Source organism: Apostichopus japonicus, chromosome 8 (assembly GCF_037975245.1).
Source record: "Apostichopus japonicus isolate 1M-3 chromosome 8, ASM3797524v1, whole genome shotgun sequence".
In the NCBI taxonomy this organism is placed as follows: Eukaryota; Metazoa; Echinodermata; class Holothuroidea; order Aspidochirotida; family Stichopodidae; genus Apostichopus; species Apostichopus japonicus.
This window is the reverse complement of record NC_092568.1, coordinates 24,746,416-24,764,879: the sequence shown is the minus strand read 5'-3', so window position 1 is coordinate 24,764,879 and position 18,464 is coordinate 24,746,416. Positions and strand designations below refer to the sequence as shown.

At 37.8% G+C, this 18,464-nt stretch overlaps 1 protein-coding gene across 1 annotated transcript; it reads left to right on the top strand.

The window, feature by feature from the left end:
* Window positions 1-343: 343 nt before the first annotated feature.
* On the top strand, window positions 344-7,090 carry LOC139971371 (trans-L-3-hydroxyproline dehydratase-like). The gene is made up of 3 exons (XM_071977737.1): window positions 344-1,006; window positions 6,005-6,297; window positions 6,742-7,090. Exons 1-3 carry the CDS (start codon window positions 514-516, stop codon window positions 7,003-7,005), a joined length of 1,050 nt encoding a protein of 349 aa, XP_071833838.1. The 5' UTR covers window positions 344-513; the 3' UTR covers window positions 7,006-7,090.
* The last annotated feature ends 11,374 nt before the right edge of the window (window positions 7,091-18,464 follow it).

Genomic DNA, 18,464 nt, shown 5'->3' with positions numbered 1-18,464 from the left:
CCATGATCATCATCTGTTTCAGTGGCCCCGGAAACACCTGAATTGACCCCTCATTTGTTCATCTCCGATTTTTACAGCCAGATATATGACATTTCCTTTTTTTTTCTGGCGGCCATCTTGGATTTTGGCCGCCATCTTGAAAAATCGGAACCGATAAAGTGGGTTCCACGGATAAAATCGATAGATAGGTCGAAAAGAAACTCCATGCCAAATTTGGTACTTTTGTCCGGCCGGTAACGTTAAAGTTGCTAAGCCACCTGACTAAAACGCCGATCTGGCTTCTTCGTAACAAAGATCCCTCCATTGAATATCAACAACTTCCTGTATTTATGTATGTATAGTTATGTATAGTTCGTGATAGAAATGCGAAAGAGCATACATCTATAGTACAACTGTATAACTTTCACCTCCACCGCGCACTACAATGACCCGTATTTGTAAACAAATACAGTTGTCCTAGTTGCTCATTCGCATTGCTATCACGAACTATACATACGACAACTACTTATAATAATGGCGCTCGTACCACGAAGCAATGGTTCCACTGTACAATCAAGTGAATTTCGATTACAAACTGTGGAGATGCATACTGGAGGAGAACCAGTTCGAATAATTGTTTCCGGTTATCCGATATTGGAAGGTAAGACAGTCTTAGAGAAAATGACTTTTGCCAAGAAGAATGAGGACCATTTACGGAAGATGTTGATTTTAGAGCCCAGAGGACACCGCTGCATGTACGGAGCAGTCCTTGTCACGCCTCGCCATCCACTGGCTCATCTTGGGGTGTTCTTTATGCATAACAATGGATACGGTACCATGTGTGGCCATGGAGTGATTTCGCTATGTCGTTTTGCGATTGAGTACGGATACGTCACCCCTATTGAACCAGAAACAGAAGTCAATATCGAATGCCCCTGTGGATTGGTGAGAGCATTAGTAGAATACACAGGCGGAAAGACAGGAGACGTGCGCTTTGAAAGTGTAACGGCATTCGTGTCACATCAAGGTGAGTCCCCAGCGTGCATGCACGAGCGAGGCATTTTCTTATAAGGACACGGGGTGGGAGGGGGAAGGGGTTTTAGCCGTTTGCACTGAAGAGGGTAAAGAGATTTAACCATGGCATCGCAGGGTTCAATCATGTCTCTTATTTGCTTATAGCTCATACAAGTCAGCTATACATGATAGGTAGAATTAAATTACATATTATCATGCATATACATGGCCACAAACCAATACGGTAACTCCCAGCAGGGTGCATCGAAGGTATAACCCATCGGGAGTACAGGTTGTTTCTGTTCACTCAATCTTTGTTATCTAAAGTACATTCAAAATATCAGGTAATTTAGTAATTTCAGGAATAGCGTATATGACTTTATGTATGTGATGGTTTTTCAATGAAATAGTAAGCCATGGTCGCCGTTCTAGTCAAGTAACTTGTTGTTCCGCCTGTCACGTAATGTAATAAGTGTGTCACAGCGAGTGCAACATAAGTTACAGTGTTCCTAAACTCTAAATACAGTTTGCATGGGCAAACTAGGTCAAGTACAATTGCGCGATTTTATTTTTACGAAATTTCCTATTTTGGTGAGCACAAGTTTGCTATTTATAGCTTTAGAACAATCTACAATCGCGAAATTGCTAAATTGTTTAGGGAACGAATTTCGCCCTACCAACAAGATCACGAACGGTTCAGGTGAGATTCGGGGAAAGTAACGACGAAATAAGAATCCGAACATCCAGGCTTTGACATTGACTTCAATACTTTAGTGTTGCACAGGGGAATGGGTGAACCAATGCCATGAAGCGGGTTGAATGTTTAGTATACAGTCCCTCGATAACATGTAATATTTATACCTCGTCGATTGTCCACTGAACGGTGGCTGAGCCAATCTATAGCTAGGCAATGCCTGTATAGGTTAGTATACGGTATCGTGTTGTAAAATACACCGGGTTGGAGTTAACACATTATCAATGCGGTTTTTGAAAGCTTTGTCGTAATTTACACCTTTAGAGATGTCAAAAAAAATGGTAGGGAAAGTCCTAACGAGGAGATCAATTGGTCACACAAGTTAACAATACGATGGCCAGTACTGTAGTGTTATAATTAGAAATAGCTGGTTTTATTACCGTGGCTCGGATCAAGAAAGTTAACAGTCTCCCTAGGCCGAATGGCTTAGGGAGACTGTTAACTTTCTTCATAAAATACAGCCTCATATTGACCATGCGATCTCGCTACAAGTTGTCTTTAATTTACTTGTTTTTCTGCCGACGGATCATATCAAATTTGTTTGTTTGTTTTTTTATTTTATTTTTCTCTTCGTAAAGTCTGGGGTCTCTAGTAGTGCAGTATACTCTCTCCTTATATCTTTCTCCTGGCTTTGATAAATGTCAGAATATTGTTTTTCAGAGGCCACTTCCTATTATTATTATTTTTTTTGGGGGGGGGGGGAGGGGGGCTTTCTTGAGAGGGCAATTATTGAAGACACTGTTACTAACTGCGCAGGAACGGGTTTTAGCAATGGCGTCCATGAGTTGAGCCAATGTTGTCGAAGTTTGACAGAGTATAGGGTCCGCGTTCATTTAGTTGTCAATGTCGGTCTTAAAATTCGTCCCATTGGTGTCTATAGGCGAGCGGTAGTAATTGTTTGGTCGAACAAAATCGGTCTGAGTGAGAAAGTAATTGTGATAATGTGGTGCATGTTCAGTAAAGCCATGTATAGTCAATAATTTGAAGGTAACTTGTTTTGGTAGCTAGAGAGTGATTGGTAATATTGTAGTCTGAAAGTTCATGTCTATCGAGGTCAAGGAGTATCGTTTTCTTATCTTTGCACTTTAAGAACGATGGATTTATGAAAGGGGAGATCCACGTGGATTATAGTACAAGATATTCAAGATATATATAAGTAGTGACATTATGAGGCTTGAAAGGAATAATGATGATTCAGGTCTGTATTATTAATACAAATAATAGCGTTTGTTTATAGCAATAAGAACTCCTGTATATACTTTGTGCCTGCTGATGACTTTCTTAAAAGTGAGATAACCTGAGACTTTTTTTTCCCGCTCCGTTTATTTCAACTATACATTAATATACAAATAACGTATCCATTCAAAAATAGCAAACGTTAAATAACAATGAAATTGAGCAACACCATGCAGTATAATAACGACCAACGTGGCGGATAGAAACAAATAAGTATGATAAGAACAATTAGAAGAATAACCACAAGAAGAATCCCAGACTTACTAGAAAATATTACAATGAATAACAGCAAAATATAACAATTGAAGATGCGGAAATTGCGAAAAAATAAATATTTGAGGTTTTTATTAATGAGGAGAAAGCATCCTTGAGTTCCTCGAAATTAATTTTATTCTTATTATTCTTTTTGTTATGACGAAAAATATAGTTCTCCACCTTTAATGCAAACGCGAACTTATGAATAAATTCATTACAACTTAAGGTCTTATTTTGACGCTTGTTACTGAAAATATAGAACTTAAGATGAAGAATGAGAAAATTATAAGGGTGACGTTTCTTTAATACAAACCCGAAGAAGAAACCCTCTTTTGTGAAGTGAACATTTATACCAATAACCTTACTGACCACTTCACCTATAAAAGAAGAAGTGATGTGACATTCCCAGAAAAGGTGAAGAATGGTTTCAATATCAATTTTACAGCATGAACATAACGTGTTGTCAGAGATACCCATGAGGTTAAGGAGTCTGTTGGTTGGAAGAATTCTATGTAAGAAACGGAATTGAAAGTAGGAGAGTCTCGTCTCAGAAATAGAGTACCAGGGCATACTGAAAATGTTACTCCAATCGTGACAACTGAAACCCCTAAACTCTGCTTTCCATTTGGCCATAGCATGCAGTTGGCTCCACGGCGATTTTAGTCATGTAGAAATTACGATAAAGATACTGAGAAACAAAACCTGTACAATATGTTATCAAATAAATCAATATTTAAATTAGTAATGTCATTTATGCCACACCCACTCTGCTTCCACTGAAGAGGGATACTGCGGATCAGTCCCCAGTAACAGTAAAGGGAGAGTGTGCCAGCTGGAACTTTTCTTTGAAAGTGTGGTAACTTAGGGCCTTATTGTTAATGTCAAAAAAATCCGAAACAAACTTCACACCCTTTTTGTACATGAAATCATAGTAGAAAATCTTGTTATTGATGCGAATATGATGATTGTTCCAAATTATTTGATTACCGAGCTTATCAGAGGGAGAATTAAAAGAAGCCTCCAACAAGGCTCTAACTGTTTGGTCTACAAACATATTAGACAAGCATGGGAGATCTTTCGCCTTACAATTACACTGAACAAGCAGCTTACCACCTAACTTGGACAAACTGTCAGTAAAAAAATAGCTTCCAGACTCCTTCAGTGTTATCGCAATAACGCTTTATCCAGGTACATTTTAAACTATTAATGAAACTTGGGATATGCACAGCATTTAAACCTCCTTTATCTAAACCATTAATGACACTGTTTCGCTTGACTTTATACGGGTTTCCTGACCAAGTTAAATCAAAAATGGTACTTTCTACATCCTTCATAAAGTTACGCGGTGGGTTGGGAAGAACCAAAAACAAATACACAAGCTGTGATAGTGCATAACTTTTAACCAGAACGTTGCGGCCCACCGGGGTAAGATCTCTTGTAGACCAAAGTCACAAACAGATTTTAAGCCTCGAAAGTTTGGATATATAGTTTAATCTAAAGAGATCGTTCCCATTGTGCGTAAACCAAATATCTGACATGCTAACAGGACCAGCGGAAAACTTTAGATTATAGTTGTTTACAAAAGCAGGGTGGAGATGGACGTAAGACCCGAGAGGAAACAAAATGGATTTATCCATATTAATAGTCAAACCCGACGAAATTTTATAAATGTTAAGAATACGGAGAGCTTCATTTAAGGATGACTGGCTACCGTCCAGAAAGAATGTGGTGTCATCCGCATACTGAAGAAGCTTAGTTTCGATACCACCAATTTCAATACCATGTAATCTGCTACACTTTGTATAGATAGCCAAAACCTCAGTACATATAATAAACGGGCTAAGCGGGCAGCCTTCACGCACGCCTCGCTGCACCGAAAAAACCCGGTTGAAAAGCCATTATTGCAAACACAAGCTGTGCAGTTGCTGTAAAAAGTACGAAACCAATTTATGAAACTTTGACCAAAGTTAAAAAACCTTAAAGATCTTATAAGAAAACTCCACTCTAGTTTGTCGAAAGCCTTCTCGAAATCGACGAACAACATAAAACCTGACATTTTGTGGAAATTACAGTGATCAATAAGATCAAGAACGTACCGGATATTTTCCCCAATAAACCGCCCGCGTAAAAAACTTGTTTGGTTTGGACCAATGATAGTTTCAATGACACATTTCAGTCTAGCAGCGATAGCCTTTGCACCAATCTTAGAGTTCGTATTCAGTAAAGAAATTGGGCGGTAATTATTAAAGTGGGTAGAATCTTTTTCCGGTTTTGGAATGAGGGTAATAATGCCTATGGATTGTTCATGAGAGAGATGGATATTATTGTAGGAATAATTTAAAGAGTCAACTACATAGTTCCCCAGAAGATACCAAACCTTTTTATAAAAATTTGCTGAAAGGCCATCACTGCCAGGAGATTTGTCATTATTTAAAGAGCTAAGTGATATGCTACACTCCTCGAACGTATACGTTCCCCTTCACAGCTATTAGAGTCATTCTGATTTAAATGCTTCGGGGGCAAATTAAGAAAAATCGTATGCGGTTTACAATGACTGCTCTTATATAAATTTCCATAAAACAGATAACCTGAGACTACAAGGTGGAGTGCAAGGGCGTAGGAACCGGGGGTGTTGGAGTTCTGCAACGGTTAGCTGCAGATTTAGATGTGCGAGGACCGAGAAAATGTATTTCGTTAAATATTAAAATGAAAATGTTTTTATTTATTTATCAATTATTTTGTAAATTTTCATCAATATATTTATAGACGTGGAAGTAGAAGTTCCAGACTATGGAAAAGTATCAGTCGATGTTTCATATGGAGGATCGTTTTTCGCAATCGTACGCGATTCCGATTTAGGGATTAACGTCTCAACGTCTCCGGTTAACGTCATTAGTAAAGCGGCTTCTGCTGTATTCGACGCAGTGAGAGGAACCATAACCATTCGTCATCCATCGAATGACGACTTGTCCTTCATTTGTGGCGTTGTCATCACTGATGGAAACGACGAATGGTCGGAGCAACCAACTTTGAATATTTCAGTATTTGGAGATGAAAAGGTTCAGTTTAATGTAGTAACGTCATTAAGATTTTTGTTAGAAACTGATATACGGAAATGATAAAAGAAATCGTAAATGAAACTTATACGAGGACGCTGAAGAAAGTACGGAGTTGCTGTTGTTATGTTGAGGTGATCAGAAAATAATTTCACAATAGTAGGTTATAACGTTTGCCTCAGTTTTAGTATATATAGGATTAAGATATAATGTATTCAAATGCATATCTGTGGATTCATACATTTAGATACCAGTTGTAAATATTTACATCAATATATCATAAATAAGAGTTTATCATGTGAGTGAAATGTTTAGACATTGAGCTAATTCATTATAACATCTATACATATTAATATACCTCACACAATATAAGATCTCCGTTTTAAGAAATAAAAAAATTTAAAAAAATCTTATTCTTCTCTTGATTTTTTACAAAACATTTGATAGGTTGACAGAAGTCCTTGTGGCTCTGGACTTACATCACGGTTAGCTGTGCAATACCATAAACGCCAGATCAGCATCGGCCAGAAACGAGTATTTCAGAACGGTAAAACCGGATCTCAGTTTACTGGAACGGTTCTGCGTGAATCGACTGTTGGTAAACACAAAGGTATTATCGTAGAGGTCAAAGGTCGAGGACATTTCTGCGGCGAAGCAACCTTCATCAGAGAGGCTGACGATGTATTCGGTGAAGGGTTTCTAATCAAGTAAAAGACACAAGGTGGATACGGCGCATGCAGCAACCCCGATAAAATTAGGGATAGGAATCTATAAAATACATAATACTTAAACGTTATAATAAAATAATACTAAAACATAATAACAAAAAGTACAATAAAATAAAACTTTCAAAAAAAAATTTGATACTTAGTGGTGACACTTATAGGGTCTATTGCTGATATTCCTCCGCCATCCCACCACACCCCAACCTTTCATTTATACGGGCACGATACCAGTACATAGGTCAATATTCACATATGAATAAAGTCCACATGCATGAGTTAAGGTTATATACTGTATACCTTAGAACATGTTGTTCGTTAGCTTATGGACGGACTCAACTTGCGTCATGTATAAACACACATCGTGACTTATACGGCAGTCCTTGGGTCTTCTATACGAATGCGGTAACTTTCGGGAGCCATTTATACACAAATTGTAAAAGGAGGATACCTTTGAATGTTTGTTGATGTTATTATTAATTTTAGATACCTGAGAATAACATTTTCGATTTTCACCGAATTTTTGAACTTATAGTACGTATAGTTTAACTTAACGTTCTCAAGACGTTTCATTAGCATTAAACCTTGCTCAAGTATTTAGCAACCGAAATGGTCAGCGCAAAAGACAATTTTATAGGCAAAATTGTCCGTTTATATATGAAAGGAGAGAGAGAGAACTTGACCAAACAGATGGGAGAAACTTGTTCCTACAGGGAACACGTAGTAGATAGACTGGAGTGAACATGTCATTGAATAGAAACATATATAGCACACTCTTAGAAATGATTAGTATACTTACTAACCACTAGTTGGTGCAAATTGTCCTCTAAAATTGGGGAAACATATAGCACTTGAAACATGTTTATGATTTTGTTTCTCATTTGAATTTAGTACTTTCTTTTTTCAACAATTGGGTAATATGTTTCTTCAAATATTGGATAAGAAATCAAGCTATACTCGAGGTGTAGGTGGTATCTTTTCACTTTGTTAGCGCTCTGTACGGTAGCTTATAATGTCCATCATACTTGAGACTTTTATTACTATATATGGTTTAAGACTAACAAGTTTATTGTGGCATATAAGTATATTTTATTTAACACTTCTTACATTTCTCTGGAAGATACAGAATACAGAAATAATAATAATCATTAAAATAATATTGGTTGTTTCATTGTATTTGTATCCAGTGTTTTTTTTTTTTTTTTTTTTTACAAAACATGACTTTCTAAGCAAATCAAAACAAGTGAGATGATAATTTTGGAAAATTTGATGTAAAGGATGATTGTCTGAAATCAAAAAATTAAATTAATAAATAAAACTCATTATCACTATGGGATATATTTGTAGTCTCAAATGACATTTTTTATTGCGTTAAAACTTTTAACATGGATAGATGGTGCCAGGATTTATTCTATGCAGCATATTATCTTTATGAAAAAAGAACACAAATTTGCAGCACAATAATAAGAAAGGAGAAACAATATGACTAATCTCAAAATTTTTAAATTTTATCACAAGCTGTGCATTTCACACATATAAGCTTAATCCTAATAACCTGGGCCATACGTTCTTTCATTTCCTCGCATATCCATATACTATAGGCGTGAGTTATGTGTGGGTACCACAGAGCTCTATCACATAGATATTTCTTCACATGTCAATCATCATCGAAATCGGGATATGGAATATGTTAATGAGCTAAATCGATGATATGTTGATTTAAATAGGTATATGTCAATTTAGTGCTGCTAGAAACTGGTTTAAGTCCATGGAAATTGACTTCTACCGATTTAACATATCATCGATTTAAACTGGTAGATATCGATTTAAATTGACATATACCGATTTATTGTACATATTATTGATTTAAAAAGGTATGGTGCATGGTATTTGCCTTAAAAGAGTCGATAATATTAAATTTCTTGGTGTGTATATTGACTCTCAGCTCTCTTGGAAAGTCCATATCAAACATGTTTGTAAACAAGTTTCTAGAGGTGTAGGTATTTTATCTAAGTTAAAATATATTTTTCCAAGGAAAATTCTGAGATCTATTTACTATAGTATTATATTTCCTCATCTATCGTACTGCTCTTCAGTTTGGTCTGGTACCTTCAATACTAACCTTAATAAGCTTGTCATTCTCCAAAAACGGGCTGTGAGGCACATGACGTCTTCAGCTCCATGTGATAATACCAGTCATTTATTCTCCTCCTTAAACGTGCTCAAGTTCACTGATCTCATTTCTTTAAATGTTCTGACGTTTGCTTATCGTGCTATGAGCAATCTGCTTCCAAATTCTTTTGCTACCTTTTATACAATTGGTCATTCTATTCACAATTATAATACTAGACAAGCTGGTCAGTTGCGTGCTTCTTTTTGTCGTAATTCAGAGAGCATGCAAAGCCTCCGTTATCGTTCTATTTCTTTGTGGAACAATCTTCCGATTAACTTGAAATCTTATACTTCCGTGGCTTCGTACAGGCGACATCTGAAAAATTACTATGAAAGCCTTTATTGATTGTATCCGTTGTAAGGGGTGGGAGTAGGTGGTGGTGGTGGTTGGGGGGGGGGGGCGGGGTAGTGTTATTTGTCTTATGTGTTAAGGTTTTCTGTTTTTTTTGGGGGGGGGGGTTCTTCTTCATTTTTTTAGGTGTTAAGGTTTTCCATTTTCTTTGATGGGAGTACTCTATTCGATTAAGCCCACAAGGGTTTCTTAGTTTACTTCCTTTCACATATTTACTTATTTGCAGTTATATTGTCTTGTTCACCTTGTATTACTATGTGTTAAAACAATAAATTAAATCTTATAAATCTTATATGGCGAATTAAATCGATGATATGTCGAATTAAATTGGTATAAGTCAAGTGAAATCGACATCTACCAGTTTAAATTGATGATACGTCAATTAAAAATCGATAGAAGTCAATTTAATCTGCTAGAAACTGATATAGTCGAAGGAAATTGGTATATGTCGATTTAAAGCAGTATATGTCGATTCCCTACCACATGAGACTGATGGCGCGCCATACACCCACGAGTGACGCATGTCCTCTCTTTATAGGCTACGTCATTAGATATCTTCCCATCAGCCAACTCGGCAAAATGGTTTTCTGGCCGGAAAGACTCATCGAATGAGACAAACTTGGATTCATCTGTAATGATGTGTGAAGTCGCACCACAAACAACCAACAACTTCTCGTTTACATCACATGCAACGATGTCACGTGATTCACTACAGGTAGCTTTGAATGAAACGTATGTTCTTCATTAGGATGAACAGCCATCTGACTGACTTTATCTGTGCCAGCTTTGCCTTTATACCTTTACGACGGCATATATTGTCAGTGTGTGTGGTGGAACAACAGTTATTGCTATACCGCAAATGATTGTTAATGTTACTAGGTTTGCTTCTACACAATTACGAGCAATGTGGCCAGGCTTACCGCATTGGCAGCATCTGAAGTCTTTTGAACCTTTGAACATATAAATCATAAACAAAATAATTAGGTGTTTTTTCTTTCTGGGGGGGGGGTGGTCCGCCCGGGTACCAGTCTGAGGGGGTTGTCATGTCACAGCCCCAAAATATGAATATTTTGAACAAAAAATAGGAAAAATTAAAGAAATATTCACTAAAGAATGAGAATTCCTAAACATTTAATCAATTCAAAGCTTTGCCAAAACTGTAGCACCATTTTTTATCTAAGCCAGTTCATGTAAAACCAAAATTCTCAAAGGGGAGGGGACACCCCTCCTCTAACATGCCTCCCCCAGGACGGCACCTCCTGCACGGGGTGACAAAGGAAGGATGCGCCAGGGTGCCAACTATTCAAGGTATACGCCTTTGCAGTAGGCACTCACAGAATTAAATTTACCCTGGCCCAGTACTAGTTTCCAGACACTTAACTCTGTATTAAACAACTGGCTTTGGATGAAATCAAACACCACGCTCTGGCTTACCCTTCTTTTATTCTAACGTAGTATTATGCGATTCCCAAACCTCTGTTGAAAGTATCACAGTGTTAGTCACGGCATATACCGGGTATATAAAAGTATTACAGAATTTATTGCCTTGAGATATATATAGGCATACAAACGGTGCAGGTCTTTTTGCTCATTATTTAATATATCATATGATGGTGCACGCCCACCTCACTGACCTGCATGGAAAGCAACGTGACATGTGATCGGAGACGAAAGCGTAATAATCTACTAAACACTGCCGTGGAAATCGATGGCAAAATATTGGATTTGCTGGTATGCAAACAAATTTTGCGTGCATGATTTATCCTTACTACAATCGTCATAATTACATAGTCACATCGTCATATATCACATCGGTACATCGTCATAAATCACAACGTCATATATCACATCGGTACATCGTCATAATCACATCGTCATAATCACATCGGTACATCGTCATAAATCACATCGTCATATATCACATCGTCACATCGTCATATATCACATCGTCATAATCACACGGTCACAAGGGTCGGGGATGTAAGGTGGTATGAAACTGTGAGTGAATCGATTATGTCCTTTTTGGTTTCCGTGCCCAGATTTCTATCTTGTGTAACTTAACTTAAAACAGACGCGTATCCAGGATTTTCTAATCCGGGGGGCGCGAATTATTATCTAAGCGGAGCGCCACCATCAGTTGGCGCGGAGCGTACAAGAAAATTTCTGGTTTTTATACCCCCCAGATCACCGGAAATGACACTTCTCGGGCTTGAAAATGAGCAACCAAATGTACACTTTTGCCTGAGAACCAAGTATTTCCCATTTTTTTTCCATCCATAACCTTTTTGAAGATTGTCACCAGTCACACATCATGTTCGACCTCATTGCATGTCCTATGGATCATTGTTTTTGTAGGCGATTCTACGTCACGCCCCACAATATCCGAAAGCCCCACTTTTCAAGGTTTTAAGCCCATTATTTGTTGAGAATTTGAAAATTCACATTTCTCGTGAATAAAAATCACTTCAAAACATACCCATAATGTTGCACAAAATTCAATCTATGGACAACCAATATGGAAAAACCTCCTTCAACCCCTAATAGACAGGTACAAATTGCACGAGTAGAGGAAAGTATGATGAAGAATGTTGGTTTTGGAAATTTTCGAAAATTCAGACACAGTTAATTTGTTGGTGTACAAATATTGCAACCTCTTATTATGGCTATTATAAAACTTGGTTGAAGGAAATGAAAAAATAGCAGATATTTCCGATATCAGGTATATCGAAACCGAACACTACACACATAGGTGTAGGTCCCGTAGGAGGCGGGGCTGCAGCCCCAACCACCCCCCCCCCCCGCAACCAATTTTTTTCCCATTTTTTTCGGGCACCTACTGAAAGAAAAATAAATAGCAATGAATAGCTTAAAAATTATCTCCTGGTAATTAAAATAAAGTTTCCCATTTAATTAGAAATTCCTCCCCCTTTAGTGATCCATACCTAACTGGCTCCTCAGCTCCGACCTCCTGTGTATTTATGGCTTCTTAACAATGTTAATCGAACAATACTTCACTTCTCAGCATCTCCCTGTTTGAGTAATAGACAACTTTCCCTAGAAAAAAAAAAGTGTCTATTCTACAAAACTTAAATATTATCCCCCGTAGGACCTCTTGCGAGGTCGAACAGGGGTAAACTCCTTTATTGTTGTTGTAAAATAAAGTTCTAAGATTGGCCGACATTACTACTGTAAAAGAGAGTTTGACATAAATGGGTCTGTATGGTTTTTCTCCATCTACATAAGACATTTGGTTGTTTACATTAGCATCCGGCGGTATACTGTGCTACTTTGACGGACCGTAAGGTACACGATGCCATGCAATGTAATGACCGATGCTTGCTTATATGATATTGGCATCGATATGTTGAACGCGCGCTTCGCGCGCGAAAAATTTTGGCTTTTTTTTTGGGCAAGTCGTTACAGCCCAAAATCCAATTGGGCTACGCCTTCGACTACACACATAGACAGTTTTTGAGGCTGTTCACCGTGGAACAGGCATTTCAATGCTCACTGATATGATGTTATATCTGCTCTTTGCTTTTACAAATTCGAACAGGCGTGTAGCGAGTAATTGCCAAGGGAGGGGCGAAGCCTGTATGCAAACTATCTAAGCGAAGCGCCACCATGAGTTGGCGCGAAGCGTACAAGAAAAATTTTGGCCGAAAATGCCTCCCAGATCGCTGGAAATGACACTTCCCAGGCCTTGTAAGTTGCATCTAAGCATTGTCTATTTTAAAATTACTAGCGATATCATAAAGAAAATTTGCTCGGGGGGGGGGGGCGGTCGCCCCCTTCCCGAAATGCGTCATGTTCCCGACGACCCCGTCGAGTTCAAGACCGGCCACAGTTGGTTCCATATAGCACAATCGTACAATTGTTTAAGGCGTCCATACACACACACGCGTTATGATAGATCATATATAGTATTTATATAGATACATTAGTGAGAGAGGAAACATGGAAACGTCAAAAATGGAGTTGTTGGTGTAAGGGGTAGGGTGAGGCGCACACCCCCTCCGTAATCCTTGATCTGTCACTGGCTACCCTGTGTATATAATAGGGATCAGCGCCCTAACTATGACTGTTCCTCTTTCTCTTCCCGAAGTCTTGGCTATCTTCTACTCCCTCCCTTTCTCCTTTTTCTCTCTTTTTTCTTCTAACTTCTTTTTCCTTCCTTTCTCTCCTCCTTTTCTTTTTTCCCCCTCCTTTTCCCTTTTTTCTTCTCTTTTTTTCTCTCCTCTTTTTCTTACCCGGGGGGCGCGCGCCCCCAACGCCCCCCCCTGGATACGCACCTGTAAAAGGTATCCTTACCAGAATCGGTGCCCATTCGGTTTTGCAAAGAAAGGGTATATGCGAAAGTACATTGCCAGTTTAATTGTGTGAATATTGTGTGAAGATTCCAATATTAATCAACCAAAAGTGTTAATGGTAGAGTTTGTCTCGTAGCATTCTAAAGACGTGAATTCAAGGTTTCAAGGTACCCGTTAAAAAAAAATGTCGCCATGCTTTTAGCAAACCGCCGTTAAATTACACGGTATACTAGTGCAGGCGTCGTGCATGAATTCCGGATATGCTACTGTTAAGACACGTTTCTTAACAGTGTTGGGATCAATTGCCTGCAAACTCCCTGTACTTCATTACCGTGTTGTATATACACATGACACAAATAATATTATTATTTTATACAGACGATATGTGGGGTTTCCGGACCGCCTCCTCCTCCTCCTCCTTTCAGTTCCACAGACACACACACAAAAGTCACTGATGTTAGCAATTTGGTTTTGGTCCCATTCAATCGAGTGCTGAGTCCAACCTTTCGCCTCTCTCATACATACTGGAATCAAATGGAATGCTTTGCCATCAGACATTGTGAGTGCACCTAGTATAGAATGTTTCAAAGACAAGCTAACTAACTCTTGTTTTGTTATCGAATAACTTATAACTTATAACTCTTACTCATACTGTGTAGCGCTCGGTTGGCGTTTATGTCCTCTAGTAGGATTTTTGCCGACTTAAAGGGTGTGAAGACTCGCGCAAAAAGGAACGGCTAATGCCGGTAATCTGACCTAGTTTCGAATGAGGTGTAACAGAAGTGTTAGACACCACCATCTATTCCAGAAAATACGCACACAGCTTGCTACCGTCGGTAATTAAACACTAGTATACAGTCAGTACATACAGCTGCGGTCAATACCCACAGCACAGTGTATAAACGATACAGCGATGGACATCTCGGGTCCAGCTAAAAATAACAAGGTAACACGTTTCATTATTGTACTGTCTGCATTTTGTAGCGACACGAACAAAACGTCACTTGCAAGCAACAGAAAGTTAACTTTTTCAGATGGCCGTACGCGGTTTGGGGCGAGTCTTCAATGCCTTTAACTCATTCAGATTCAGAAATGAGCCTGTTGATTATGCTACAAAGCCTGAACTGGTACTAGGGGAGGGAAAAAAAACAGCTTTCATAATAGAGGGCGGCATGTTTCAAAGATTATTCATAAGAATATAATGATTGCGTAATTTGTTGAAGTTCGTGTAAACAGCGCAAACGATAGTGTGTTACGGAATAAGAAGTATAAAATGAGTTTTATTGGCAGAAGGGCGTTTTTTTCGCTTGGATATCGACTCCATGGCAAGAATAATGGCATCAGTTTTGCAAGAGGTCTTTCTAGTTACTCATCAGCAGAATCAGGCTCAAAAGAACATATCGACGACCTTGTCAAGAAAGATGACATAGTGATATTCATAAAAGGTGTCCCTGAACAACCAATGTGCGGTTTTAGCAATGCCGTCGTTCAGATCCTTCGCATGCATGGGGTCGAAAAATTCGGCAGCTATAATGTATTAGATGACGATTCACTGAGACAAGGTGCGTTTATATGTCACTAGTTGAGTTTGAGATTTTCAATCTGCAAGTTTAAATCTAAACGTTAGGAAGGTAGCTTACTACAGTAAGTCTATTGAAACTGTACTTTATCGTGGAACTAGTCCTGACATTGAATTCTACGAACAGCTGTAGCCACTTCTATCAGGTGTACGTCCATGACCCAAGTCATACTTGCACAAATACCTCATCAAGCTAGTATGAATGAATTTTAATGTTATATATCGCAAGAATGGAACAAGCTATGAAGCTGTGCATTTGATGTAGACCAGACCTACACCATTTTACAAGCTCTTTATAAATTATTACTATTAGGCCTAGGCAATATTTTTTTTTAATCGCACTGAGAGTTAGCCTAGTCTTTTTAGCAAAGATTGGGTCCATGTTATTTTCATTAGATATCCAAGTTTGGTCAAGAAAAGAATTGTGTGAATATTGTTTGAATAGGGGACCACTGTATTTCAGAAGAGCTGAAATGCTTTGATGCTGTTAAGTTTGTACGTCCACCATCAGCTAATATTTGCAAAAAAGTACACTGTTTATGAAAATGCAGTACCCAATCGTCTTGAAAGTTGACCAAAGTCATGTGCCTAAAAGTAAATTCAACTTCCATAGTGGCACTGAAATACATAGTCAAATAAGAAACGAGGACTCTTGTACTTCAAAGAGAGATTTATCCAACATACTTACTGAACTATCGATCTCAATTCCTTTTTCCAGAAAGATTTTTGTCGCAATCTCTCAATATTTCTTTGCCTCGCATAGGACAAAATTATCTGCCAAAATTTACTTTTGAATGGTGTTATTCTCTGACCATTAGAGAAAGGCAGTAAAATTTCTGAAATAGAATTTCAACATTAGCTTTCTTGATTATCACAACAGCCTGTTCTTAAATACTTATGTGAGACAATTGCCTTTAGAAACAGACAAATTGATGTGTTCCCTTCATAAATTATCACTCATAGCTGGTTTTCCATATTCGGCAAGTAACCACTTGAAGGGCCATCATATTTTATTTTCCATGTTTACTTTTCTAGGGATCAAGGATTACTCCAGTTGGCCCACCATACCACAGATCTATTTCAAAGGAGAATTTGTTGGAGGCAGTGACATAATGCTTGAAATGCACCAAAATGGAAGCCTTGTGGAAGAACTTCAAAACCTTGGAATCAGGTCAGCACTTCTGGATGGAGAGAAGCAATAATCTGGCTACTACATTTCAGTATCAATTGACATGCATCAGTGGGAGGTCATGGAAGATAACTCTAAGATACAGAATAGTGACAATGCTTGGAAGTCAAGCCTAAGTTATCACATAATGACAGTATATGATACGTACAGTAGGATATTACACAATGAAATTGTATGGAAGTCAAGCCTAACCTATTACATAACTAGTTACAATGCATGGGAGTCAAACCTAAGCTAGCATTACACAGCACTTGGCAATGCATATATTACTCTAAGCTAGTACTGTACATAACTAGTGGCAATGCATGAAAGACCAACCTAAGCTATTACAAATTGACAATGTTCACACATGGTTTGTTACTGGCTGCAATGAAATAACTGATAAAGGGGATTCAAGAGTGAAGGGGTGGTATGGGATCCATTACAAAATTTAGCATATTTCTTGTTTGGCTGCTTTCAAATGATTAGATTTGGTACAGCACAAGATCAGACATCCCTATTCCAAATACCTTTCTAGCCAATAATTTCTTTGCTATATCATAGTTTCTTTATAATTTTCCAGGTAAGTTTCTGAACTGTTTGCATTGAAAGCTGCTCAGTAGATATATCCAGTGTATTGATTCATGTGTTAGTATGATGTACCTTTATGCAGAATAATCTTTTAATTCATATATATACTGTACCTTCCTTGAAACCTGACCATGTTTGTAGTTCTTCAAGTTCTGACATAACTTCTGAGGGGCACCGTTTGGTTTTATTAACATCATAACACCCTACATGAACATTTTACGTATATTTGCAGCAATCTGCTATGATGAAGAATGTGCAAATATTGTGTTCAGTAACCAGGTAAACATGTGTTTTCTAAGGAAATATGTAGTCTACTGTTACAGGTATTGCCAAAGATCATATTCAGAGTGCTATAAAGAAAAATTCACAGGTATAAATACTTCAGTATTCTTGGAAAAAAATGACTTGGCAAAGATGTATTTCAGCTTGATGAAATGATCATTATCACAAATTTGATTTTTCCTGTTTATGGTCAATAAATCTCCAATACTGAGAGACAGTGAAAAATAATAAACCAGATTTTTTTGCTGTTGTTATTTATATTGTTCAAAGGCAGATGAAGCTCATTTTGCATTGTTAAAAGTGTCCTTTGTTTTATGTTTCCTCATGAATACGGTATGTTTGTTTTTATATACATACATACATACATACATACATACATACACACATACATACATACATACATACATACATACATACATACACGCATACACACATACATATACATACACACACACACATACATACCCACACACATACATACACACATACATACACACATACATACATACATACATACATACATACACACATACATACATACATACATACATACATACATACATACACACATACATGTCAATTTAAGATGTATAACCTGCATTTAATTTGAAGTTAATTCAACCAAATTTTGGGGATGAAACATCCAGTTACTGGTTTGCAATGTATTTTTAGTTCCTTGCTGGAAGCAAAATACCAGATGCAGTCAAATTGGACTGTATGTTGTGTGTGTGTGCGTCTGTGACACTTGCTTGGGTCTGCGATAACTCAACAATGGAGTGATGGATTTTGTCATACTTGCTATGCAGATGTATTATAGTGAGAAGGTGTGCCCTATCATTTTTGACCCTGACCTTATGAATATTAATGAGGTTATGGGGTCAAACCTAAAAAGCTTTACATTGCAATAACTCTGCAACCTTAAGTCGGTTTGTAGCCAAACTTGATATACAGTTGTTGGTCAATAGTTGGTACATGTAGGCCATCCGGGGCACAA

Bases quoted from the DNA above. Each gene is read 5' to 3' on its own strand.
- LOC139971371 (XM_071977737.1), top strand. From the start codon at position 514: ATGGCGCTCGTACCACGAAGCAATGGTTCCACTGTACAATCAAGTGAA. The intron at 1,007-6,004 runs GTGAGTCCCCAG...ATATATTTATAG, and splicing joins GGCATTCGTGTCACATCAAG to ACGTGGAAGTAGAAGTTCCA. The intron at 6,298-6,741 runs GTTCAGTTTAAT...AACATTTGATAG, and splicing joins CAGTATTTGGAGATGAAAAG to GTTGACAGAAGTCCTTGTGG.